Source organism: Lithobates pipiens, unplaced genomic scaffold (assembly GCF_037356315.1).
Source record: "Lithobates pipiens isolate NorthernLeopardFrog02 unplaced genomic scaffold, aLitPip1_a1.2 Scaffold_28, whole genome shotgun sequence".
NCBI classification, from domain to species: Eukaryota; Metazoa; Chordata; class Amphibia; order Anura; family Ranidae; genus Lithobates; species Lithobates pipiens.
Window position 1 is genome coordinate 101,658,072 of NW_027507789.1, and position 26,571 is coordinate 101,684,642.

Here is a 26,571-nt window from a genome sequence, read left to right on the forward strand (position 1 = left end):
GGGGGAGGGTTATGGCAGGTGACAAGAAAATTCCCATGTTGCAAGCAGCCATTGGAAACTATAGTGCCATCTGTACTACTAAAAATGATATGAAAAACACCAGAGCAAAATGTAATAATGCATTGAAGTGTTTGTTCACCAATGTCAGAAGTCTGCCGTGCAAAATAGGAGAGTTGGAAGCCCTTGTGCATGAGGAGAGCTATGATGTAATCGGTATTGCTAAAACTTGGCTTCAATCCTCACATGATTGGGCTATTAATAATCCTGGCTATGCACTCTTTCAGAGAGACAGGGTGAAAAGGAAAGGTGGCGGGGTCTGTCTCTATGTAAGAAGTGATCTCAAAGCAAGTGTGAAAGAGGACCTGGTTGATGGAGAGTGTGATGAGTCTGAAGCACTATGGGTGGAGCTACATATAGATGTGCATAGTTCAAATTGAATCATTGGAGTTTGTTATAGACCACCCAATGTTAAGGGATAATTTTGGTATATTTAGGTTGGCGAGGAATTTGTTAATCTTCTCTGGGTCTGCCTGTATCGTTCAAGGGTCATCTTTCAAGTTATAGAGAGTTCCATAGTAAAATCTAAAAGCATCAGCTATCTTTTGTGGGTGGTGCTCTTTTTGTTTAGTGGCTGGGTGAATAATATGCAGAATTTTAGTTTTATATCTATGCCCTCTGAGGTTTTGTGCTAACAGTTTATTAGCTCTATTGCCCTGCACATAATAGGTCATTCTAAGACGCCGGGAGGTTTTTTCAAAGTTATCAAGTAATAGTAGTCTAAGGTCATGTCTAAGCTGTAATAACCTTTTAGAGAGGGTAGGTGTAGATATTGTTTTATTTTGCCCTTCTATAAGTGCAGATCTTTCGTGAGATCTTCTAGCAGTTTCTGCTTCCGCCTCTTCTCTCTGGCTCCCAATTGTACCAATATGCCCCTCATAAGTACCTTATGGGAGCGTTCCATAGTATGAAGGGGTCTTGAACCGACCCCACATTAGTAGAAAAAAACTCCTCTCTTGGTCTCCTCCTGTTGCAACAGAAAAGGGTTCAGTTGCCATACAGGCTTATGTCTGGTAGATGATAAGTCTGCTACAGATAAGACAATAGAGGCATGGTCTGACCAAGTTATTGTGTTGATTGCAGTAGAGGGGGTTTGGAGTAGTACATGTTGGTCTATTAAGAATAGATCAATCCTAGTGTAGACCTGATGAGGTGGGGAAAAGTAAGTAAAATCTTTTTTTCCAGCATGTAAGCAACGGCATGCATCGTATAGGTTGTGGTTGTTAAAGTGGTTGTAAACCCTTACAAACCACTTTGACCTACAGGTAAGCCTAGATTAAGGCTTACCTGTAGGTCCAAAAAATATCTCCCAAACCTATACGGTTTAGGAGATATTTGCCCAAAGACGGGCACCGAGGCGCACTGAGCGGGGCATCGTCGATGACGGCAATGCCGCGAGTCTTGGCTCCCGTGCGCATGCGCGGGAGTGACATCATCGCTGCTCCGGCGAATCACAGCGCCGGAGCAGCAAGACCCACGGAGACCCACCAAGAAGATGGACGCTCGAAACTGCAGGGGACAGCGGTGACTTCGCTGGCTCCTGTGTCAGGTAAGTGACACATAATGGACTACTATGCGATGCATAGTAGTCCATTATGCTTTGCCTTTGCAGGGAATGAAAGAGGAAGTAACACCCATCAGGGTTTACTTCCTCTTTAATAGCAGGTGATAATGTAGGAGCATGGTGTTTAATACCGGATGTTGAGTCTAATGACTGGTCCGATATAGCATTAACATCAACATGCCTTTAAGATGGAGATTAATCTTATCCATTAATTTGTTGAAAAAACAAACTTGATGTTTATTTGGAGAATATACTGTGACGATCGTATATGTGGTTAAGTTCAGGTCACGGATGAGGATTAGAAACCTCCCAAGTGGGTCTTTTATGGCTGTACGTAGTTTGAACGCCATTGTGTCTTTGATGGCTATAAGAACTCCTCTGGTCTTTGTATCTGCATCATCAGTAAAGATGAAAGGGTAGTTCTTATGTGTGCATCTAGGAGGAGCTGATGAAATGAAATGGGTCTCTTGTGCGCAGAGTACATCTCCTCTATGCAGAAGAGCTTCCCCCCAAAGAGACTTGCGCTTAGCTGGATGATTAATTCCTTTAGCGTTGATAGACACTACATTAAATGTCATCTTAGGGAGAAAATGCCATAGCTAGGTTCGTAGATAAACTTTTGAGTGTATATGAGCGTTAGGGTCAACATCAGCTCACTATAACCAATGTTTGTCCTGACCATACCTCTATGTGTTGTCTTGGGTTGATGCCATCCATCGGTGTTCCACAATTGTGGCCGACTGTCTGTCCATTGGAGTCTGTCAACGTCCCAAAAAATATAAAAGAAAGGTAAAGGGGAACAACAACAGAAAAACAGGGGACTCAAAAGTAACGCACTAAGCATGGTGATACAGAAAGGGTGGTACAGAGTAGTGATGGACGAACTTCCGATGGGACGTTTCGCGAACGCGGACCGCGAACTTTGCAAACCTACAGGTCAAATTTGCAGCCACAAAATAATTACTAGCTGTGCAAACATAGTCCCACCACATGGCCAATGACATAACACATGTATGAGGGGAATCTGGGATCGACAACTACAAGCATTCTTTTTTTATATGTGAAATTGTTGTGACAATTCAGGACTGTGGAGCGCATGAAGGCAATGGAGGAGAGGGAAGGTCAGGGTAGGCAAAGAAGAGGGTGCAGGAGATGATCACCAGCAGCGTGACATACAGCAATGACACCTGTACCGTGATAGTCATCTGACACCAGCACCATGATAGAGAGCACTGACATCAGCAGTGTGACATAAAGCACTGACACCAGCACCGTGATATACAGCACTGACACCAGCACCGTGATAGAGAGCACTGACATCAGCAGCGTGACATACAGCAATGACACCTGCACCGTGATAGAGTGATCTGACACCTGCACCGTGATAGAGTGATCTGACACCAGCACCGTGATAGAGAGCACTGACATCAGCACCGTGATATACAGCACTGACACCAGCACCGTGATATACAGCACTGACACCAGCACCGTGATAGAGAGCACTGACATCAGCAGCGTGACATAAAGCACTGACACCAGCACCGTGATATACAGCACTGACACCAGCACCGTGATATACAGCACTGAGGTACAGCCCTAGGAGGAAGTCAGCACAGCACAGGGATGGTGGGAGCCCCTCATAATAAGCAGCCCCAGGAGGAAGTCAGCACAGCACAGGGATGGTGGGAGCACCTCATAATAAGCAGCCCCAGTAGAAATATGACACCGCTCAACCTCTTCAAACAGGAGGGTACGGGCATATAGTACGGTGTGCTTTTGGACAAGGAAGTGAGCCAAATGAAGAAAGAAGTTCTGTGTGCTCGATTTAAAAAATCGCTTATAGACATATACATGGTCTACTGGTCACATGTGTTGAATTCCTCCGAGATCCATGCCTCATTCATTTTTAGAAATGTGAGGTAGTTAACACTGTCGTACGCTTATCGGTCACGATCCCCCCTGTTGTGCTGAACGTCCTTTCGGACAGGACACTGGACGAGGGGCAAGCCAACAGTTCGATTGCAAATTGGGCAAGCTCTGGCCAGAGGTCAAGCGTGCCCACCCAGTAGTCCAGGGGTTCATCACTCCTCAGAGCGTCCACATCGGCCGTTAACCCGATGTAGTCGGACACCTGACGGTCTAGGCGTTCCCTGATGCTGGATCCGGAATGACACCTGTTGATGGGTCGGCTGAAAGAATGACCTCATATCCGAAGTCACCAACACATCTTCAAAGCGGCCTCTTCTTGCAGGCACTGTTAGATTGGTACCCGCAACTCCTTCTCTGGGAGTGGGAATTGCTCCTCTGCCAGCGCACGCAAAAGCAGAATGCAGCATTTCTCGAAGCAAGGCCTGGAGGTGCTCCATTCTGACAGCCCTCTGTGACGGCGGTAACATTTTCGCCATTTTGTGCTTATACCGGGGGTCTAAGTACGTTGCCACCCAGTACTGGTCCTTGACCCTTATGCTTTTTATACGGGGGTCCCTATTAAAACACTGGAGCATGAAGTCCCCCATTTGCACTAAACTGGAAGCGGTGTGGTGGCCCGGCTCCTGCTCATCATCCAGGATAATGTCGTCCTCTTCATTCTCCTCTCCCTATCCACACACAACAACAGGGATCCCAGAAAGGTTTAACGCATGCTCTTCTTGCTCCTCCTCATCCGCCCCGGCACCATCCTCCTCTGACTCCTCTTCCGACTCCTGTTGTTCACTTGTTTCAGATAGAGTAGCCCCCCCTGGGAATTCATCCAGCATTGCGACTTCCTTATCTTCCCGCTCCTGCTCCTCCACAGCTTGATCAATGACACGACGCAATGCACGCTCCATCAAGAAGGCATAAGGTACCATGTCACTGATGGCGCCATGGCTGCGACTGACCAGTTTGGTTATCTCCTCAAATGGGGGCAGAAGTCTGCATGCGTCGCGCATGAGCAGCCACTGGCGCGGTGAAAAACCCCCCAGCTCCCCAGAACCTGTTCTGCCGCAGAGTTCATACGGGTAGACGTTAACTGCACGTTTCTGCTGGAGCAGCCTATGAAGCATATAGAAGGTTGAGTTCCATCGCGTCAGGCAATCGCAAATAAGACGTCTGACCGGCAGATTGTGTCGCCGCTGAATGTCAGCAAGGCGAGCCATGGCCGTGTAAGATCTTCTGAAATGGGCCGAGATTTTCCTTGCCTGCCGCAAGATGTCCTGGACCCCAGGGTATTTGACAACTAATCGATGCACGGCCAAGTTTAAGACGTGTGCCATGCATGGCACGTGCGTAATTTTGCCCTGTTTCAATGCGCTGAGCAGATTGGCACCATTGTCACACACCACTTTACCAACTGTCAAATTGAGCGGTGTTAGCCACTGATCTGCCTGTGAACGCAAAGCTGAAAGGAGTGCCGGGCCAGTCTGGCTCTTGGCTTCCAGGCACAACAGACGCAGCACGGCATGGCAACGTCTCACCTGGCATGTCGAATAGGTTCTGGAGAGCATGGGCGGCACAGCGGAAGAGACGCTAGCAGCGGAAAAGGAGGAGTCAGCCGAGGAGGAGAGGGAGAAGGATGGAGTTGGAGGAGGAGGAGGAGGAGAAGAAGAGCCAGGCCTGCATGCAATCCGTGGCGGTAAAACCAAATCTACACGGGTGCCATGGGTTACATGCTTGACGGCCGTCAGAAGGTTCACCCAGTGGGCAATAAAAGTGATATACCTTCCCTGCCCGTGTTTGCTAGACCACGTGTCTGTGGTCAGATGTATCTTGGCACCGACACTGTGTGCCAGAGATACATTCACTTGCCGCTGAACATGGCCATATAGCTCTGGGATGCCCTTCTGTGAGAAATACTTCCTTCCTGGGACCTTCCATTGTGGTGTTCCAATGGCCACAAATTTTCAAAAGGCCACCGAGTCCACCAGTTTATATGGCAGTAGTTGGCGGGCTATCAGTTCTGACAAGCCAGCCATCAACCGTTGGGCAAGAGGGTTATCCGGCGCCATCATTTTTTTACGCTCGAACATTAGGCCCACGGAAGCCTGCCTTTTTGCAGAAAAACGTGAGCTTGGCGTGATGGAAGGTGGAGTGGAGGACAATTGTGAGGAGAGAGGAGAAGGAGAAGAAGAAGATGAGGCTGGACGGTGAGAGCCTGGAGTGTGGCTTTGTGTGTTCCGTTGCTCCCACTGGGCTCGTGATGGCTGCTCATGTGCCTTCTTAAGGCGGTCGTCCCTAGGTGAGTGTTGGGCTTACCACGACTTATGCGTTGACTGCAAAGATTACAGATGGCAACGCTATTGTCAGCAGCGGACACGTTAAAAAAAGCCCACACTGCGGAGCCATGTGCCGGCATCCTGGGAGCGCCAGATGTGACCGTACATGGTCGATGACTCGCTCCTGATACATTAGCAGTCTGCTTTGTCCCTCCTGTGCAATGTAAGTTATTCCTGCTTCTCCTCCCTATCTGCTGGTCCATATCTCCCTCTGAACTCCCCTCCTCTTCCTCTCTTGTGGGCACCCACGTGACATCACTAGATACGTCATCATCGACGTCACCTTCCCCACCGCTATAAGTAGAGATCTCGGAGTAGCCAGCAACAACGGGGACCAACCTCCTCCTTGGGCTGATCTGGGTACTGTCGTCAGACTGCTGAGTGGCGGTTCTTGCTACCTCCTCTTCCTGATCCAATGCCAAGAGTGGCTGCACATCAGAAATGTCTTGATATGGATCGGAAAATAATTCCTGTGACTCAAGCAGAAGGTATGTGGTGGTGGTGGTGGTGTTGTTGGTGGTAGTGTCTTTGGGGGTGCACATAGCAGAGAGTGAAGAAGAGGGTGCAGATCGAGAGGATGAGGAGGGTGCAGAAGAGTAAGGCTGAGTGAGCCACTCAACCAAGTCTGGTGCGTCCTTTAAAGTAATTGAACGCACCTTCTGCAACTTACTGTAGCACCCTATACCTTACCAGTCCTTATAAGGACCTTTGTGGAACAAGTAGGTTGTGAATGATTAGCAGACTGTACCTCAGTCCCTATACTGATAAAGACTGCTGCAGTATAGGGCAGCGGTCAGCAGTAGTGCACCTCAACCCTATGTATTGTGGACCTTTACCAGTCCTTAAGGAATAGCAGACTGTACCTCACTCAACCCTATGTACTGTAGTACCCTATACCTTACCAGTCCTTATAAGGACCTTTGTGGAACAAGTAGGTTGTGAATGATTAGCAGGCTGTACCTCAGTCCCTATACTGATAAAGGACTACTGCAGCAGAAGGCCAGCAGTCAGCAGTAGTGCACCTCAACCCTATGTATTGTGGACCTATACCAGTCCTTAAGGAATAGCAGACTGTACCTCACTCAACCCTATGTACTGTAGTACCCTATTCCTTACCAATCCTTATAAGGACCTTTGTGGAACAAGTAGGTTGTGAATGATTAGCAGACTGTACCTCAGTCTCTATACTGATAAAGGACTACTGCAGCAGAAGGGCAGCAGTCAAGTATAATATTCTTTCTAAGAAAGAATATTATACGTGTACAAGCCTATTACCATACCAGTCCTGAAAAGAACCTTTGTGGACCTAATAGTAACAGCTACTGATTAAACTTACTGTCCCTCACTGCCTCACACACAGCTTACTGCCTGTCCCTATTTAAACTGACAAAACAGAGGCTGCTGGAACAATAACTTGAATAGCACTTTTGTGGACCTAATAGTAACAGCTGATGATTAAACTGACTGTCCCTGCAGCACACAGCGTCCTGTCCCTCTCTCTACACTGACAAAAGACAGGCTGCTGCAAAAATCAGTTGCACAGCAGTGCCTCAAACCTATATCCTGAACTACACCTAACACCTATACCAGTCCTGAAAAGAACTCTTGTGGACCAAATAGCTAGCGATTTGGGTCACTGCAGTCTCTCCTTGCTCCACACAGCAACCTCTCCCTATAGTGACAGAAGAAAGAATGTAAAATGGCCGCCGGATCGGGTGTATTTATAAGTTAGGGGGAATGTCCAAGTGTCCATGTGCTGTAATGTCTCAATTGGCTGTCCTGTACCCCATGATGGATGTGTCATCATAGGTCAAAGTTCTTTTACACAGTAAACACGGAAGTCCGCCGGGCGAATGGCGGCAATAGTCCGCCGATTGGGCGGACGGCGAACAGCCGAAATTCGCTGCAAAACGACTGCCGGGCGAACCGTTTGGCCATCCCTAGTGCAGAGCACCTATAGGCAGCAGTCAGCTGCTAACTGATAATAAAGGGGTTTTAGTTCGACCCTGCAATCCCCGACTTCCACTCTCCAGGGACTAGGGAGCTGAGAAAGAAAAAAAATAAAACCGTCAGGTTGTATTCATAGGTGTGACTTTGCATTCCTGGAAGTAACCTCCTTCCACACGCTGTTTACCTGGTGTGGTGTGCTAGTAGTGGAATTATCCCCGCTTGGCTCCGTGTATATTCCCCATTCTTGTAAAAGAGAAACTCCCTGGTCTAGGGATGTTATCACATGGGAACGGTTGTCTCTGGTTATAGTAATTTTAGTCGGGTAGCCCCACCGGTATGGGATTTTATGGTTTCTTAAAGCTTTGGTCACTGTGTTCAAATTTGTTCTGCTTTTGGAGGGTATGTTGCGAAAGATCCGCAAAGAATTGTAAATTCTGGTAAGTTGTTGGCATTTGCTCCTGCTTCCTCATGTGTGCCATTAGATTCTCCTTCACATGGAAGAAGTGTAGCCTCAGGATCACATCTCGAGGAACATGATCAGCCAGGTGAGGCGGCTTAGGGAGGCAATGGATCCTGTCAATCATAACGTCTAGGTCAGTAAGGCTCGGGATGAGGGCGAGGTCGCTGCGTAGTGACTCAAATCACTCTTTTGCACAGATTCCGGTATCCCTCTTATTTTCATGTTCTTTCTCCTTGACCTATCTTCCATGTCTGCTATTTTTGCCTTGATCCATTTATTCTCACCTTCCTTATCCTCGTAGGCATCTACGAGGTCATTTATAGTAACAGCATATTCTCCCATCTTAACCTCGATGTGGTCAACCCTATCCCCCATTGCTTGGATGTCTCTGTTAAATCTGTTCATACATGTGGCCATATCAGCATGGATTGTGCTTCTTAATGACATTAGCATATCTTTTAACACCATATCAAGCACTGGTTGATTGTTTGCGGAGAAGGATTCGATGGATTCTGGCATCTCACGTGTGTCATCCCCTGATTCTAGCGCTGAACTCATGGCCGGACTCAATCCGTCATCATCAAGCCTGGGTTTAGATTTAACAGGGCTGTTCGATGAAGAAGAGGGGGGATAAGAGTGTTGGCTGCTGGGTGAGGGTGATTTGGAAGGCCGATTACCTTTTTTCGATGTCTTGTTAGTGTACGATGCTGCTGAAGGAGTGTAGGCCTCAGCGCCATCTTGCTTACCTCCAGGGTTCTTCATGGAGTAAAAGTCCGTCAGACGCTGCAGGCGTCTATCGTTCCGGAGTTGTCCCGGTCCGATCCGCCGTGAAAACGGACTTCGGATGTGCTCTAGAAGGGTTGCTATATGCCGCTTGGTCCCCGTGAAGTTGGAGCTCCGGGATTACGTGTCCATCTGGCTCCGCTGCAGGCCACGCCCCCCTAGACCACCCAATGTTAACGAGGAGGTGAAGACTCAGCGCCTTGCACAGATGGAAAGGGCTGCAAGGGCTGGGACGTGATAATAATGAGGGATTTTAACTACCCCGAAATTTACTGGAGTAATGGCACTGCTGGGACAGTTAAAGGGCAAACATTTATAAACCTATTACAGGACAATTTTTTGGTCCAGTTTATTGAGGTCCCAACTAGGAATGAAGCTCTGTTGGACCTGGTAATCTCAAACCATGCAGAGCTTATTACTAATGTTCAGATAAAGGAACACCTGTGTAGCAGTGATCATAACTAGCAGGGATCTCACTGCAAAGTATATTACCATGGGCAATAAGTTTAAAAGGCTAAAAATAAAAATAAAACCTATGTGGCTCACGGTCAAAGTCAAAGAATTTAACAGAATATGTAAAAAGGAAATCAAGGATGCAAAAATTCAAAACGAACGACAGATTGTAAAAGATAATAGGACAAACCCCAAAAAATTCTTCAACTATATTAAAAGTAAAAAGGTCAGGTCTGAGTATGTAGGCCCTTTACAAAATAATCTAGAGTGGGTGAGAAAAGAAGGCAAATTTATTAAATACTTTCTTCAACTCTGTGTATACAAAAGAGCATGGGGGAGCTCATGCCCATAATGGGGGTAGTATTGACACATCACTTTTGAGCCATTGTGGATCATTCAGGGCTATGGTCCAGAAATATTTACACAGAATAAAAGTGGATAAAGCACTTGGACCTGATGGCATCCACCCACGGATCCTAAAAGAATTGAGCTCTGTAATTTCAAAGCCATTATATCTAATTTTTAGGGACTCATTAATGACAGGAATAGTGCCACTGGATTGGTGCAGGGTGAATGTGTTGCCTATATTTAAAAAGGGAACAAAGACTTTACCAAGTAACTATAGACCTGTTAGTTTAACTTCTATAGTTGGGAAGATACTGGAGCGTTTAATAAAATACCACATAGACGAGTTCTTGCTGGAAAAAAACATTTTAAGCAAGGATTCATGAAAGACAGAAGTTCTCAGACAAACCTGATTTCTTTTTATGAAGAGGTAAGTAAAATCTTGGATAGAGGCATGGCGGGGGAAGTGGTATACTTGGATTTTGCAAAAGCGTTCGATACAGTTCCGCACACATGGCTCATGTGTAAGGTAAAGTCTACAGGTTTGGAAATATCAGTTTGTAAATGGATAGAAAACTGGCTAAAAGACCGAATTCAGAGAGTAGTGGTTAATGATTCTTACTCTGAATGGTCTAAGGTTATCAGTGGTGTACCCCCAAGGTTCAGTGCTGGGACCCTTACTTTTTAATATCTTTATAAATGATATTGGGTCTGGGATCAAAAGTAAAATTTCTGTCTTTGAAGATGACACCAAGCTATGCAGTGGAATAACGTCCTTAAAGGATGTCTCCAATTCATAAGCCAACCTCAGTGCTCTGTCTAATTGGGCAACTGTTTGGCAGATGAGGTTTAATGTTGATAAAGTTGTAAAGTTATGCACTTGGGGGTTAAGAATATGCATGCATCATACATGCTAGGGGGAGTACAACTGGGGGGATACGTAGTCCTTTCTTGTATTAAGAGAGGTATGGACTCCAGAGAGAGAGAGAGATAATTTTGCCCCTGTTCAAATCATTAGTAAGACCTCATCTGGAATATGTAGTTCAGTTTTGGGCACAGGTTATGAAAAAAAGGTATTGGGAACTGGAGAAAGTGCAGGGAAGAGCAACCAAACTGATAAGAGGCATGGAAGAACTCAGCTCTAAGGAAAGATTAGAGGAACTGAATTTATTCACTCTTGAGAAGAGGAGAATAAGGGGGATATGATCAACATGTTCAAATATATGAGGGATCCATATAGTGAACTTGGTGTTGAGTTATTCACTTTACGGTCAACACAGAGGACAGAGGGGCACTCTTTACGTCTGGAGGAAAAGAGATTTCATCTCCAAATACAGAAAGGTTTCTTCACAGCAAGAGCTGTGAAAATGTGGAATAGACTCCCACCAGAAGTGGTTCTGGCTAGCTGAGTAGATTGCTTTAGGAAAGGCCTGGATACTTTTCTAAATGTACATAATATAACTGGGCACTAACATTTATAGGTAAAGTTGATCCAGGGAAAATCCAATAGCAAATTGGAGCATGCTCTGCTGGGGTTTTTTGCCTTCCTCTGGATAAAAAAAATGGAAACGGTCCCCCGGGGCAGCTATATATAGATGATGAGAAAAATAACCATTGAGTAAAGAATAAAAATTCTTTATTGGAAGATGAGGTGGGTTATTACATGAGTGTCAAAATATGAGCTTGAATGGGGATATACCCATGCCAAATATAGGAGGTAGCAAACATAAGGGTTATACACAGCATATAATAATGACTATTGCATAACGGTGCCTGACGCGGTTCAACCCGCGGTGTTTGGGGTCTCTTCAGAGGATTCGTTTGCGAAGAATTGGGTATATTGGATTGTACGATTTTTTTTTATGGTTGAAATGGATAGACTTGTGTCTTTTTTCAACCTGGCTAACTATGTAATTATGTAACTATGTAACTCCTAAGGATACCAATCTTGTTAATAAAATCTTGTATATAGTCCCTTATCATCCCCTCCAAGAGCTTGCATACTATTGATGTTAGGCTAACTGGTCTGTAATTCCCAGGTATGTATTTTGGGCCCTTTTTATATATTGGTGCTACATTGGCTTTTCTCCAATCACCTGGTACCATTCCAGTCAGTAGACTGTCAGTAAAAATTAGGAATAATGGTTTGGCAATTACTTGACTGAGTTCCCTAAGTACCCTGGGATGTCAGCCATCTGGTCCCGGTGATATATTAATGTTAGGTTTCACAAGTATAATTTTCATTCTGTCCTCTGTTAACCATGGAGGTGCTTCCTGTGATGTGTCATAAGGATAAACACTGCATTTTTTGTTTCTGAAGCCCCCCCGATTCCCTCGTGAAGACTGAGGAGAAGAATACATGAAATACCTTTGCCATCTCCCATCCTTTGTAACCAGATGTCCTTCCTCATTCTTTATGGGGCCAATATGGTCTGTCCTCCCTTTTTTACTGTTTACATACTTAAAACATTTCTTGGGATTTTTTTGCTCTCCTCTGCTATGTGTCTTTCGTGTTCTATCTTAGCCACCCTATTTGCACACTTACCGTATATACTCGAGTATAGGCCGACCCGAATATAAGCCGAGGCCCCCAATTTACCCCCAAAAAAACTGGCAAACTTATTGACTCGTGTATAAGCCGAGGGTGAGACATGGCTGTCCATCCCTGTGTGTGTGTCCGTCCATCCCTGTGTGTCCGTCCATCCCTGTGTGTCCGTCCATCCCTGTGTGTCCATCCATCCATCCATCCCTGTGTGTGTGTGTGTGTCCATCCATCAATCCATCCCTGTGTGTGTGTGTGTGTCCATCCATCCATCCATCCCTGTGTGTGTGTGTCTCCATCCATCCATCCGTGTGTGTGTGTGTGTGTGTGTGTGTGTGTGTGTCCAGCCTACCTGTGTCCCGAGCCTCCGTCCCATGCCTTGCCTCCTTGCCTCCGTCCCGTGCCGTGCCTTGCCTCCTTGCCTCCGTCCCGTGTCGTGCCTTGCCTTGCCTCCGTCCCGTGCCTTGCCTCCGTCCCGTGCCGTGCCTTGCCTCCGTTCCGTGCCGTGCCTTGCCTCCGTCCCGTGCCTTGCCAGGATCGCCTCGGCGGCCATTCCTCTTTTCAAAAGCCGCGCCTCCGTCTGTGATAGGCGGAACACTCAATCTCCCAGCAGTCTGTGTTCCGCCTATCACGGACATCCTCTCATCCTCGTCCGTAGTACGAGGATGAGCCGATGTCCGTGATAGGCGGACCGCTGACTGCTGGGAAATTGAGTGCTCCGCCTATCACAGACGGAGGCGCGGCGTTTGAAGGGTAGAATGTCCGCCGTCTGTCTGCTCGACACGCTGATCGAGCAGGCAGACAGCGATGACTCGAGTATAAGCCGAGGGGGGCACTTTCAGCCTCAAAAAAGAGGCTGAAAATCTCGGCTTATACTCGAGTATATACGGTACATTTCTTGTTGCGTTCTTTATAAAGCCTGAATGGTGAGGATGATTCCTCAACCTTGTATTTTTTGAAGGCCTTTTACATTGCTTTTATATGCATCCATTTTTACATTGGAGTTAAGCCATCCAGGACTTTTGATCGCTCTTTTACATTTATTACCCAATGGGATGCATTGGCTAATGCCGTTATTTAATATGCTCTTAAAGCAAACCCATCTCTCCTCCGTTTTCTTTGTTCCTAAGATTATATCCCAGTTTATGCCTTTTAATAAGGTTGGTAGCTTAGGAAAGTTGGCTCTTTTGAAATTCAGTGTCTTTGTATTCCCCTTATGTTTCCTATTTGTGTGATTTTTACTGAAGCCAATTGACCTGTGATCACATCCGTAATCAGGTCTGTATTGTTGGTAATCAGTAGATCCAGTAATTAGGGGTGCACCGAATGGGTTTTTTGGTGCCGATACCGAAAATGAAAAATACACTAGGCCAAAAACCGAAACTGATACCGAAACAGCACCGATATCGAAACATATTTAAAAAAAATATTTTTATACAGGAGATGGTCAGAGACTGGAGACCTGGTACAGGAGATGGTCAGAGACTGGGGACATGGTACAGGAGATGGTCAGAGACTGGGGACATGGTACAAGAGATGGTCAGAGACTGGGGAAATGGTACAAGAGATGGTCAGAGACTGGGGACATGGTACAGGAGGTGGTCAGAGACAGCGGATATGGTACAGGAGGTGGTCAGAGACAGGGGACACGGTACAGGAGGTGGTCAGAGACAGGGGACACGGTACAGGAGATGGTCAGAGACAGGGGACACGGTACAGGAGATGGTCAGAGACAGGGGACACGGTACAGGAGATGGTCAGAGACAGAGGACACGGTACAGGAGATGGTCAGAGACAGAGAACACGGTACAGGAGATGGTCAGAGACAGAGCACACGGTACAGGAGATGGTCAGAGACAGAGGACACGGTACAGGAGATGGTCAGAGACAGAGAACACGGTACAGGAGATGTTCAGAGACAGAGGACACAGTACAGGAGATGGTCAGAGACAGAGGACATGGTACAGGAGATGGTCAGAGACAGAGGACACGGTACAGGAGATGGTCAGAGACAGAGGACACGGTACAGGAGATGGTCAGAGACAGGGGACACGGTACAGGAGATGGTCAGAGACTGGGGACACGGTACAGAAGATGGTCAGACTGGGGACACGGTACAGGAGATGGTCAGAGACTGGGGACACTGTACAGGAGATGGTCAGAGACTGGGGACATGGTACAGGAGATGGTCAGAGACTGGGAACACGGTACAGGAGATGGTCAGAGACTGGGGACACGGTACAGGAGATGGTCAGAGACTGGGGACACGGTACAGGAGATGGTCAGAGACTGGGGACACGGTACAGGAGATGGTCAGAGACTGGGGACGTGGTACGAAAGATGGTCAGACTGGGACGTGGAACAGGAGATTGTCAGAGACTGGGGACGTGAAACAGGAGATGGTCAGAGACTGGGGACGTGGAACAGGAGATGGTCAGACTGGGGACGTGGAACAGGAGATGTTCAGAGACTGGGGACGTGGAACAGGAGATGGTCAGAGACTGGGGACGTGGAACAGGAGATGGTCAGAGACTGGGGACGTGGAACAGGAGATGGTCAGAGACTGGGGACGTGGAACAGGAAATGGTCAGAGACAGAGGACGTGGTACAGGAGGCGTCCCCCATTGCAGGCCAGTGTGCCCCATTGCAGGCCAGTGTGCCCCATTGCAGGCCAATGTGCCCCATTGCAGCCAGTGTGTGCCCCATTGCAGCCAGTGTGTGCCATTTTGCAGCCAGTGTGTCCCATTGCAGCCAGTGTCCCATTTTGCAGCCAGCCTGTGCAGGGAAGAGAGCCGCCTCCGCCACCTGTTTGATCACAGCGCCGGGAACATCACAGCTTTCATTTTAATAGCTGTGTGTTCCCGGCTGCGCACCGTCACACACAGCCCATCTCCCTTGTCCGGGCACTTTGATAGACAGATCACCCGTCCAATCCTGCGGGTGATCTGTCTGGCTGTGTGTGGCGGCGCGCGGCCGGGAACACACAGCTATTGAAATGAAAGCTGTGATGTTCCCGGCGCTGTGATCAAACAGGCGGCAGAGGCGGCTCTCCTGCGCTACACACCCCCCATGATGGGCGGCACCAGGGGCGGGGGGCGGAGCCCCGCCCCCACCCAGGCCACGCCCCATTTTCGGCTCCATTATCGGCCGTTTTTCTCTTTTGGGAAATATGTTTCGGCGGCCGAAATTTCGGTGCATCCCTACCAGTAATGCTTTATTTCTATTTGGTGTGTCTATCTACTGAACCATGAAATTGTCCTGCAAGACATTTAGGAACTGGCTAGCCTTAGACGAATGTGTGGTTCCCTCCGCCCTGTCTTTGTTTGGATAATTAATATCCCCCATTATGATAACACTTCCCACCCTTGCTGCTGATCCAACTTGTGATAGGAGATCTGTCTCCCCCTCCTCTCTCAGGTTAGGGGGCCTATAGCATACTCCTAGTAATATCTTCCTCTTAACTTCATCCCTTTGGAGCTTTACCCATAAGGATTCCACCTCCTTCCTAGCTCCCTTAGTGATGTCATCTCTCACATTCACTTGTACATTATTCTTGATATATAGGCATACCTCTTCCCCTTTTTTACCCTCTCTATCCCTGCGATAAAGAGTTATACCCTTGAATGGTTGCCAGCCAATCATGAGAGCTGTTGAACCAGGTCTCTGAAATTCCCACAAAATCCAAATCCTCCTTGTACAACAGTATCTCTAGTTCACCCATCTTGTCCACCAGGCTCCTGGCATTGATAAACATGCCACATAGTTTAGACCGGTCGCATACTATCCTCTTATTGGTGTTCCGAGATTGCAACTAGGACTTGTTACTATACTTACCTTGAATTTATGTGCTTTAGTCAACCTACCACTAATGCTCCCAATACTACCCTTTGGAATATGTTCCACGCTGACTATCTCTACCTCTGGGCCCTCCCCCGTCACCTAGTTTAAAAATCCCTATAACTTTTTGGCCATCTTTACTCCCAGCTGATCTGCACCCTCCTCATTTAGGTGTAGTCTGTCCCTTCTATAGTACTGATGATCGACTGAGAAGTCAGTCCAGTCCTCCAGGAACCCAAACCCCTCCTTACTACACCAGCTCCTCAGCCACTTGTTTACTTCCCTAATCTCCCTCTGCCTTTCTGGTGTAGCTTGATTTACTGGTACTGAATCAGGTTGCAGAATGGCACAAAAATTAAGGTGCTCTGGGAAAATAACATTTTGTGATTTTTGCTTTATGGGAAAACTTTTACTTTTAAACATTAAAATGGCTCACAGGTTCACTATTCGTTGTGGAGTGGTGCTATACTTTGTAGTTTACTTTGCAGGTCTTGTTATTTCATAGGAAAATCAGTTAAATACAAAGGGCATTTTTGGGCAGGAAAATCTGAAGTGCGTCTTCTTACTGGTTATAGCAAAGTGTTAACAAACTGTTAAGACCACTCCAAAACTTTGCAGTTCTCTATGGGCAGTGTACTTTATGCCACAGTGGCTCTTATTGCCAGTTTACCAGTGTCCTGGATGGAAGCTCGTACAACGGCTGATAATGTATTTATAATCCAGAATGATCCCATTGCTGTGACTTTCAGTTATAAATAAATAATACCAAGTACATTTTTCTCAGTCGGAAGCCTTCTTTAGCAAATGTTTACTTATTATTTTGACAGGAAAAAGTTAGCAGCATGGAGGAGGAGAACCAGAAGCTGGAGAAACAAATTGAACGCATGAAGGAAAGTATTCTTGAATGTGAAAGAAAAACAGAGAATTTGAAGAAGGTAAGAAATCTGAACAATTATATCTGATACATTAACTAGATTTGTGTGGTAGAAATATCCATTACTTAAATGGACACCAATGTAATTTTTACAATTTGCAAAGTCATATAATAAATAATGAAACTTTTAAAGCAGAATTACGGGAAGAAATAGGATTTTTAAATACAGCTTACCTGTAAAATCCTTTTCTTGGCAATACATCACAGGACACAGAGGCTTAGTATTTACTTAGTGGGTTAGATAGTCACCTTCAGGTGATTGGACACTGGTAACCCTAATTACAAGTGAGTTCCTCCCCTATATAACCCCTCCCATATAGAGAGTACCTTAGTTTTGTAGAAAAGCAATAAGTACCCCAAGGTATATTCCCGAAGAGGGGCAGGAGCTCTGTGTCCCATGATGTATTCCCAAGAAAAGGATTTTACAGGTAGTCTGTATTTAAAAAGCCTATTTTCTTGTTCATAGCTCACGGGACACAGAGGCTTAGTAATTAGTGGGATGTCCTAAAGCAATGCCAAATTGAGGGGGGGGGGAGACACAGATCAGAAAATACAAGACCGTCAATGGACAAGAGGATTTAAACTGCTGCCTGCAGCACACTGCGCCCGAAGGTGGCACCCTCATGCCCTCTTACATCCACCTGATAGAATCTAGTGAATGTATGGACTGAAAACCAAGTTGCAGCCTTGCAAATCTGAGCCAAGGAGGCCTGGTGATGCACTGCCCATGAAGCACTAACTGCTCTAGTTGAGTGCGCTTTAACCTGAAAAGGAGAAATCTTTTTTATACCATAGGCCTGAATAATAACCTGCCAAATCCATCTAGAAATAGTGGATTTAGATGCTGCCTGGCCCTTTCTGGCAGAATAAACAGACAATCGGACTTTTGTATCTGAGAGGTTGCCTGCAGATAGATACTGACTGCTCTTACAACATCGAGAGAGTGTAACAACTCCTCTTCCCCGGACTTCTGATCTGGAAAAAAGGACGGTAGGACTACATCTTGATTCAGATGGAATCCTGACACTACCTTAGGTAGGAAAGTCGGGTGAGGATGCAACACCACCCTGTCTTTGTGAATAATCAAGTATCGCTCTTTACAAGAAAGAGCTGCTAATTCTGATACCCTTCTAGCCGAGGAAATGGCCACCAAAAAGACCAGCTTTTTTGTCCGAAGAATTATAGAAGCATGGTGTAATTGTTCAAAGGGTTGTTCTTGTAAAACAGACAAAACCAAGTTCAGATCCCATGGGCACACAGGAGGTTTGACTGGTGGATTCAATCACAGTGCCCCCTGAACAGAGGCCGGGACCAGGGAATGTGAGGCAATTGGCTTTTGAAAGAATACTGATAAGGCCGAGATCTGGACCTTGATTGTGCTCAAAGCCAGTCCCATTTCCCTAATTGAAGAAAGACAAGAATCCTGCTAATGGCATACTTTCTAGGGTGTCATCCCCTGGGTTCACACCAGGAAACATATGCCTTCCAGATTCTGTAGTAGATGAGCCTGGAGGCCGGCTTCCTAGCATTAACTAGAGTGGAAAGGACTGATTCCGAGAGTCCACAGCCTTTTAGAAGGTGGATCTCAGCAGCCAAAGCGTCAAATTTAGATTTTGTAAAGCAGGATGGAATATTGGACCTTGTGAGATTAGAGCTGGACGCAGCGGAAGTGTGTGTATATATAATTTTTTATTTATTTTTTGGTTGAACTGGATGGACTTGTGTCTTTTTTCAACCTGACTAACTATGTAACTATGTAACTATGTAACCCAAGGTCTTCTCACTGCCATCTTTACGATCTCTGCATACCAACGTCACCTGGGCCAAGTCAGAGCCACCACAATGACTGACTTTGCTTCCCTCTTGACCCTCCGAAGGAACTGCAAAAGAAGTGGAAGGAAGGTATAGATCAGTGTGTACTGATCCCATGGAATTGATAAGGCTTCCTAGTCGGCTTCCTAGCATTAACGAGAGTGGTTAATGCATTAACTAGCATTAACTTGTGCTAGCAGATCCTTTGTCCTTAATACAAAGCTGTCCAGTTTTTTGTTGAACCTGGACGCAAACAGGTCTACATCCGGGGTACCCCAATTTTGACATATGGCCTAAAATATGTCGGGGTGTAGTGACCATTCTCCTGGACAAAGCTGCTGGTCGCTTAGAAAATCTGCCTGCCAATTTTAATGAATTATTAAGCCTGCCACATAGTAGCTTTCTACCATGGGAAGAAGCATATGGGCCCAAGGCTGAACATTTCAATCTCAGCAGACTCCTAGCACAGGAACAGCTTTGGGTTCCTGTGTTTGCAGAATGTGTTCTATGACAAATAGCATGACTCAAGCGAATCTTTCTTGCACAACAGAAAAACATTTTACACTTTTGTAACAAATCACCTGTTGTCTCCGTGTTTCTTTTCTGCAGATTTACTCAACTGGAATGGTGAAGAAAATGGTTTTCAAGGGCAATTTGAGCAATAACATGAGCAGTTTGAGTATCAAGCATCAAATAAAATATCCTGTTAATGGAGGATCAGCACTGATCACCTTTCAAAATCCATCTGGTGGGTTTGAACAGATAAGTCCCTTTTGAGTAATGTGAATACAAATAGTAGATGCAGAGACAACTGTTGAAGTGGTGGAAATGTGTACATAATAGCAAGTGACTTTCATGTAAAACAAAAGGCTGAAAAAAAGAACATTCTCTGTTTCTTGCATTATTTGATTAAATTTAAGTAAAAAGAAATGTAAAAATGTGATTGTGAGCAATGTAAAAATGTATTCTTGCAGCCATTTGTAAACCATTTAAAGAGGAAGTAAACCCTGATGAGTTTACTTCCTCTTTCATTCCCTGCAAAGGCAAAGCATAATGGACTACTATGCATCGCTTTAATGTCACTAGTGAGATCTGTACCTCCTGCCTGCCTGTGTGATTGCCTGGCATGTATGGGGTTAAATGGTTTGAAGGAACTGGTCAGCTCCAACTGTGCTTGTGATGGGAGGAGGGGAGCACTGCCTGTGTGGGAGGTTCAGACCGGGTATCCCTCCCAAAGGAGGTATCCCTCCTCCGCGCACGGCACATCTCCGCATCGGGATGCCCGGTACAGCACCTCAGCATGACATGCTGTCTTTCCTGTACTCCAGAACTCCTCCCTGGAAACATGTGACCCCAGGTTATATGGGGAGCCTTGCCCCCTGCCAATTCAAATTAATGATTGGTCAGAGCTCCCCACATGAACTGCCTGCCACTCAGGTCTCAAGTCCAGCCTCCCTTCCAGAACAATTCCACTGAAAGCAGGAGAGGAGTAGTGTAGGTGGCCACACCCCCACTATACTGACACTCCCATTCCCAGATCAAAACAACTAGGCTTGGAATGAAAACACAGACCTGGCTAAATTTACCTGTATCTCAGCCCTGTAACTAGAAAACCCCGGTATCCTCTTCTGCAGTATGCGGTCCGGTTTAAGATAAAAGTGGTCTCTGCAGCAGCTTCACCACAAGATCACTTTTACACTCTCTTTGACCCCAGATCTCATATTTAAGAGGTCCTATCATGCATTTTTAAATTTTTAAAATGAGCCCCGTCCCGACGAGCTTGTGTGCAGAACTGAACGCATACGTGAGTAGTGCCCGCACATGAAAATGGTGTTCAAACCACACATGTGAGGTATCGCTGTGATCGGTAGAGCAAGCGCAATAATTCTAGACCTCCTCTGTAACTTAAAACATTCAACCTGTAGAATTTTTTTTAAACGTCACCTATGGAGATTTTTAAGGGTAAAAGTTTGTCGCCATTCCACAAACGGGCACAATTTTGAAGCATGACATGTTGGGTATCAATTTACATTGTGTAACATTAACATTACTGTTGTCTTATTTTTTAATTAAAAAAAGTGTACTTTTTCCAAAAAAAGTGTGCTTGTAATGACGCTACGCAAATACGGTGTGACAGAAAGTATTGCAACAACTGCCTTTTTATTCTTTAGGGCGTTAGAAATTTTTTTTAGAATGTTTGGGGGTTATAAGTAGGGATGAGCCGAACACCCCCCGGTTCGGTTCGTACCAGAACTTTTGAACGGACCCCACGTTCGTTACGAACGTTAGAACCCCATTGAAGTCTATGGGACTCGAACGTTCGAAATGAAAAGTGCTAATTTTAACGGCTAATATGCAAGATACTGTCCTAAAAAGGGTTTGGGGACCTGGCTCCTGCCCCAGGGGACATGGGTCAATGCCTAAAATGTTTTTAAAAATGGCCGTTTTGGCGGGAGCACTGATTTTAATGACGATTAAAGTGAAAAAAAAAAGTGAAATATTCCTGTAAATATGGTGCCTGGGGGGTGTCTGTAGTATGCCTGTGAAGTGCCACGTGTTTCCCGTGTTTAGAACAGTCCCTGCACAAAATGACATTTAACGGAAATAACACCATTTAAAACTGCTTGCGGTTTTAATGTTATATCTGGTTCCTGCAATATGGTTGAAAATCATTCAGAAAAATGGCATGGGTAGCCCTCCCTGCCCATTACCAGCCTATTTGTGTCTTGTACGCATATTAAGGGGAACCCTGTACCCATATTAAAAAAAGGAAATGCGTGTGGCCCCCAGGCCCTATATACTCAGAACAGCAGTATACAGGCGGTGCAAACAAGACAGGGACTGTGTAGGTTTGTTGTGTTAAGTTGAATCTGTTTGTAATTTTCAACTGGTACATTTTGAAAGTGTAGCTCCAGTCAAAAAAACGATTTTTAAGCTTTTTGGAAAACATAGGGAAGGGTTATCACCCCTGTATAATTTGTTTTGTCGTCCATCTTTTTTCATCTCACTTGCTGTTGTCTCCTTCCGTTTGCAAGTAGGAGATGTTTGTAAGTTGGATGTTTGAAAGTAGGGGCCTGCCCTATATGCTCTGCAGAAATGGCGGAACAAGGTGTTGGTTTTGCCACAACATTGTAAGCCCTCAAAGTGACTCTTGGTGGGCGCTGGAGCGCCCTGCTGTGAACGATTATATCAAGAATTGTAATTACATGCCATTGTTGAACAGTGGTAGAAAAATTGACCTTTGGTGGTTGTGGTGCTGGTGCCACAACACTATAAGTCCTCACCGTTACTCTGGGTGGGCACAGGAAGGGGCCCTCCTGTGAAATATTATATCAAGAATTGTAATTACATGTCCCTGTTAAACAGGGGCAGAAAAATTTGGCCTTAGGCACTGCTGCTGGTGCCACCACACTGCAACCTCTTCCATATACTCTAGTTTTTTTGCTGGAATTAGCCCTGCTGCAAAGCATTGCATCAAAAATTGTACTTAAACGCCCCTGTTAAACAGGGGCAGAAAAATTGGGCCTTAGGCACTGGTGCTGGTGCCACCACACTGCAACCTCTGCCATATACTCTAGTTTTATTGCAGGAATTAGCCCTGCTGCAAAGCATTGCATCAAAAATTGTACTTAAATGCCCCTGTTAAATAGGGGCAGAAAAATTGGGCCTTAGGCACTGGTGCTGGTGCCACCACACTGCAACCTCTGCCATATACTCTAGTTTTATTGCAGGAATTAGCCCTGCTGCAAAGCATTGCATCAAAAATTGTAATTAAACGCCCCTGTTAAACAGGGGCAGAAAAATTGGGCTGCTGGCATCACCCAGAACCAAAAATGTTCTTCCAACATATCAGCGGAGGAGGAACAGGATAGACAATCAACATAACAGGACAGTCACTCAGCATCAGCATAGGCAGTCTTGAAGGGATGTGGTATTTCAAAAAAAATTATTCGGTTACATCAGCTTCAGGTGCTTGGTAGCTGTGGGTGATCCAAGACTGATTCATCTTGATGAAGGTCAGTCGATCAACTGATTCGGTGGACAGGCGCACCCTGTGATCGGTAACAAAGCCACCAGCAGCACTGAAGGTGCGTTCCGAAAGAACGCTGGATGCAGGACAGGCCAGTAGCTCAATTGCATACTGTGCAAGCTCTGGCCAGTGATCCATCCTCAAGACCCAGTAAGCCAGAGGATTTTCGGTGGGAAAGGTGTCCAAGTCTGACCTTGCCTCTAGGTATTCCTGCACCATGTAAATCAGACGCTGGCGATGGGTGCTGGAACCAATCATACCTTGGGGCTGCGGACTAAAAAATTGTCTGAACGCATCAGTCAGACGGCCACCTTCTCCACCGCTCCTTCTGACCGATGCCTCAGCAACACGTTGTCCAGGACCAGGAGTTTGTAACCTCCCAGTCTCTGGGAACGCGTTGCACAGACCTTTCTGCAAGGCCTCCCGGAGATGTCTCATCCTCTGCTCCCTCTGCGATGGCAAGATAAGGTCGGCAACCTTACCCTTGTACCGTGGATCAAGGAGAGTGGCCAGCCAGTAATGGTCCCTCTCCTTGATCCGAAGAATACGAGGATCCTTCCGCAGGCTTTGCAGGATCAGGGAGGCCATGCAGCGTAGGTTAGCTGAGGCATTCGGTCCGGAGTCCTCTGGGTCACTAAGGACAACATGATCCGCAGCTACCTCCTCCCAGCCACGTACAAGTCCATGTGTTTCTTGGGACTGTAAATCATCCCTATAAGACTGCTGCTGCTGCTGCTGATGCTGATGCTGAGTGCCAGCCTCCACCTCCATGCTGACACAATCATCCTCCTCCTCCTCTTCCTCCTCCTCATCCTGTGTGATGGGTGGCACAGCAGGAACACTGTCTGGATAAAGGGGGCCTTGAGAGGCAAGGAAGTCCTCCTCTTCCTGCCTCTGTTCTGCCTCAAGTGCCCTGTCCATTATTCCACGCAGCGTATGCTCCAAGAGGTGGACAAGAGGTACAGTGTCACTGATGCATGCACTGTCACTGCTCACCATCCTTGTGGCCTCCTCAAACGGTGACAGGACAGTGCATGCATCCCTGATCATGCCCCACTGGCGTGGTGAGAAAAAACCAAGCTCCCCTGACCCTGTCCTGGTGCCGTAGTCACACAGGTACTCATTGATGGCCCTCTGCTGCGTGTGCAGCCGCTGCAGCATGGCCAATGTTGAGTTCCATCTGGTGGGCATGTCACATATAAGGCGGTTCTTGGGCAGGTTCAACTCCTTTTGGAGCTCAGCCAGCTGAGCACAGGCATTAAATGATCGGCGGAAATGCACACAGACTTTCATGGCCTGCTTCAGGACATCCTGTAAGCCGGGGTACCTGCCCAAGAACCGCTGCACCACCAGGTTAAGGACGTGAGCTACACAGGGCACATGGGTCAGTTGTCCCTGTCGGAGGGCGGAGAGGAGGTTGGTGCCATTGTCGCAAACCACCATTCCTGGCTTAAGCTGGCGTGGCGTCAACCACCTCTCGGCCTGCCCCTGCAGAGCTGATAAAACATCCGCCCCAGTGTGGCTCCTGTCCCCCAAACAAACCAGCGCAAGCACGGCATGGCATCGTTTTGCCTGCGTACTTGCGTAGCCCCTGGAACGCCTACGGAGCACCGCTGGTTCTGAGGACAGAGCACTGGAAGAGGCCATGGAGGAAGAAGAAGAGGAGGGGGTGGAGGAGAGAGGTGTGTCACAACCAATAGTAGCATTTTGGAGGCGTGGTGGCGGAACAACCTCCAACACTACTGCACCTTGTCCTGCATCCTTCCCAGCAGCCAGAAGAGTGACCCAATGGGCCGTGAAAGACAGGTAACGTCCCTGTCCATGCCTGCTGGACCATGAGTCAGCGGTAATATGCACCTTACCGCTGACCGCCCTGTCCAGCGAGGCAAGGACATTGCCTTCCACATGCCGGTAGAGAGCCGGAATCGCCTTCCGTGAGAAAAAGTGGCGTTTGGGGACCTGCCACTGAGGAACCGCACATTGTACAAACTCACAGAAGGGGGCCGAGTCTACCAACTGAAAAGGCAGCAGTTGAAGTGCTAGCAATTTAGCCAAGCTAGCATTCAACCGCTGGGCATGTGGATGGCTGGGAGTAAACTTCTTCCGCCGGTCCAGCAGCTGGGGCAGGGACATTTGCCTGCTATAATCGGACGTGGGTGTACCACTAGCAGAGTTCCCGGAAGCACTTGGCTGTGACACACCTAATTCTACACCTTCATTCCTCTCAGAGCAGGTTTCAGAGAGGACTGAAGGTCTAGTGGGGTTGGAGATGCCAGCTGATGAGGAGCAAGGAGAGGTCCGCTTTGTTCTTTGGTGTGGGTCTTTGAGGTATGCTTGCCAACGAGCTGCATGGCAGGTCAACATATGTCTGGTCAAGCATGTGGTGCCCAAGCGGCTGATGTTTTGGCCACGTGAGATACGCTTGAGACATATGTTGCAAATAGCAGCGGTGCGATCTGATGCACTCGTCTCAAAAAAGGCCCACACCAAAGAACTTTTAGAATAACGCGCAGAGGCAGCGCTCTGCACAGGCGGAGCTCTGGGGTGTGATTCAGTCGGTGTGCTGCCCCTAAGCTGGCCCCCGGAGGGCATCCTGCCTCATTGGACATGTGCCTCCTCCTCCTCCTCCTCCTCCTCCCTCCTTCCAGGCACCCACGTGGAGTCAGTGCCCTCATCATCCCCTCCCTCTTCATCGCTGTAGCAAACCTGGCAGTATGCTGCAGCTTGTGGAACATGACTGCCAGATTGCTGTCCTTCTTGAGCATCCCCTCTCTCTGCGCTCACGCTACTGCCTTCCTCTAGCTGAGTGTCATCATCAGAGCCCACCAAACACTGGGCATCCTCCTGGAGCATGTACCCAACACTGTGCTCAAAGAGTTCAGGAGACTCCTCAGGAGGACGTGGTGGGTCTAGGGAACGAGTCACTGATGATGACATTGAGAGGAGGGAAGACGATGCGTTGGCAGCTGCTTTGCTACTACCCTGAGACTGGGTGAGAGAGGATGAGGAGGATGAAGAGGACTTGGTCATCCACTCTACCAAGTCGTTGGCATGTTGCGGTTCAACATGTCCAGCTGCCGAAAAGAAGGACAAGCATGTCCCATGGCCACGTGCTGATGACAATGCACCGCGTCCACGACCAGCACTGTTGTCTCTAGACACAGAGCCTGCTTGCCCTCTTTTATCGGCTCGCGCCTGTCTGCCTCTCCTTGCTGGCCTTCCAGACATGGTAATGGCCTGAAGGGAGTTGGGTAAAACAGCAGTTGGGTAGTTTATATTGTGCTGGAGGCACACAACACCCACTAACTCCTGCAGATGCCTTTTTTATAGAACAGCAGAGATAAAGGGGTATACACAGATGTATACTGTGCTGTGCTGGAGGCACACACAACTTCCAATAACTCCTGCAGATGGCAATTGGGCTCAAATAGAGAACAGCTATGTAGGTGGATTATAGCGGTATGTACTGGGTACAGAGCACGCAGACAGCACGCACTATCTCCTAACACTACTGGGTACAGAGCACGCAGACAGCACGCACTATCTCCTAA

At 47.1% G+C, this 26,571-nt stretch overlaps 1 protein-coding gene across 2 annotated transcripts in view; it reads left to right on the forward strand.

Annotated features, from left to right (window-relative positions):
- The window catches only part of IFI35 (interferon induced protein 35), a 247,398-nt gene that overhangs the window by 168,700 nt on the left and 52,127 nt on the right, over nt 1-26,571 (forward strand). For both annotated transcript variants that reach the window (XM_077459492.1, XM_077459491.1), the window contains exons 4-5: nt 17,072-17,179; nt 19,600-19,738. In XM_077459492.1, coding sequence (XP_077315618.1) covers nt 17,072-17,179; nt 19,600-19,738 — 247 coding nt within the window. The remainder of the gene's footprint in view (nt 1-17,071; nt 17,180-19,599; nt 19,739-26,571) is intronic.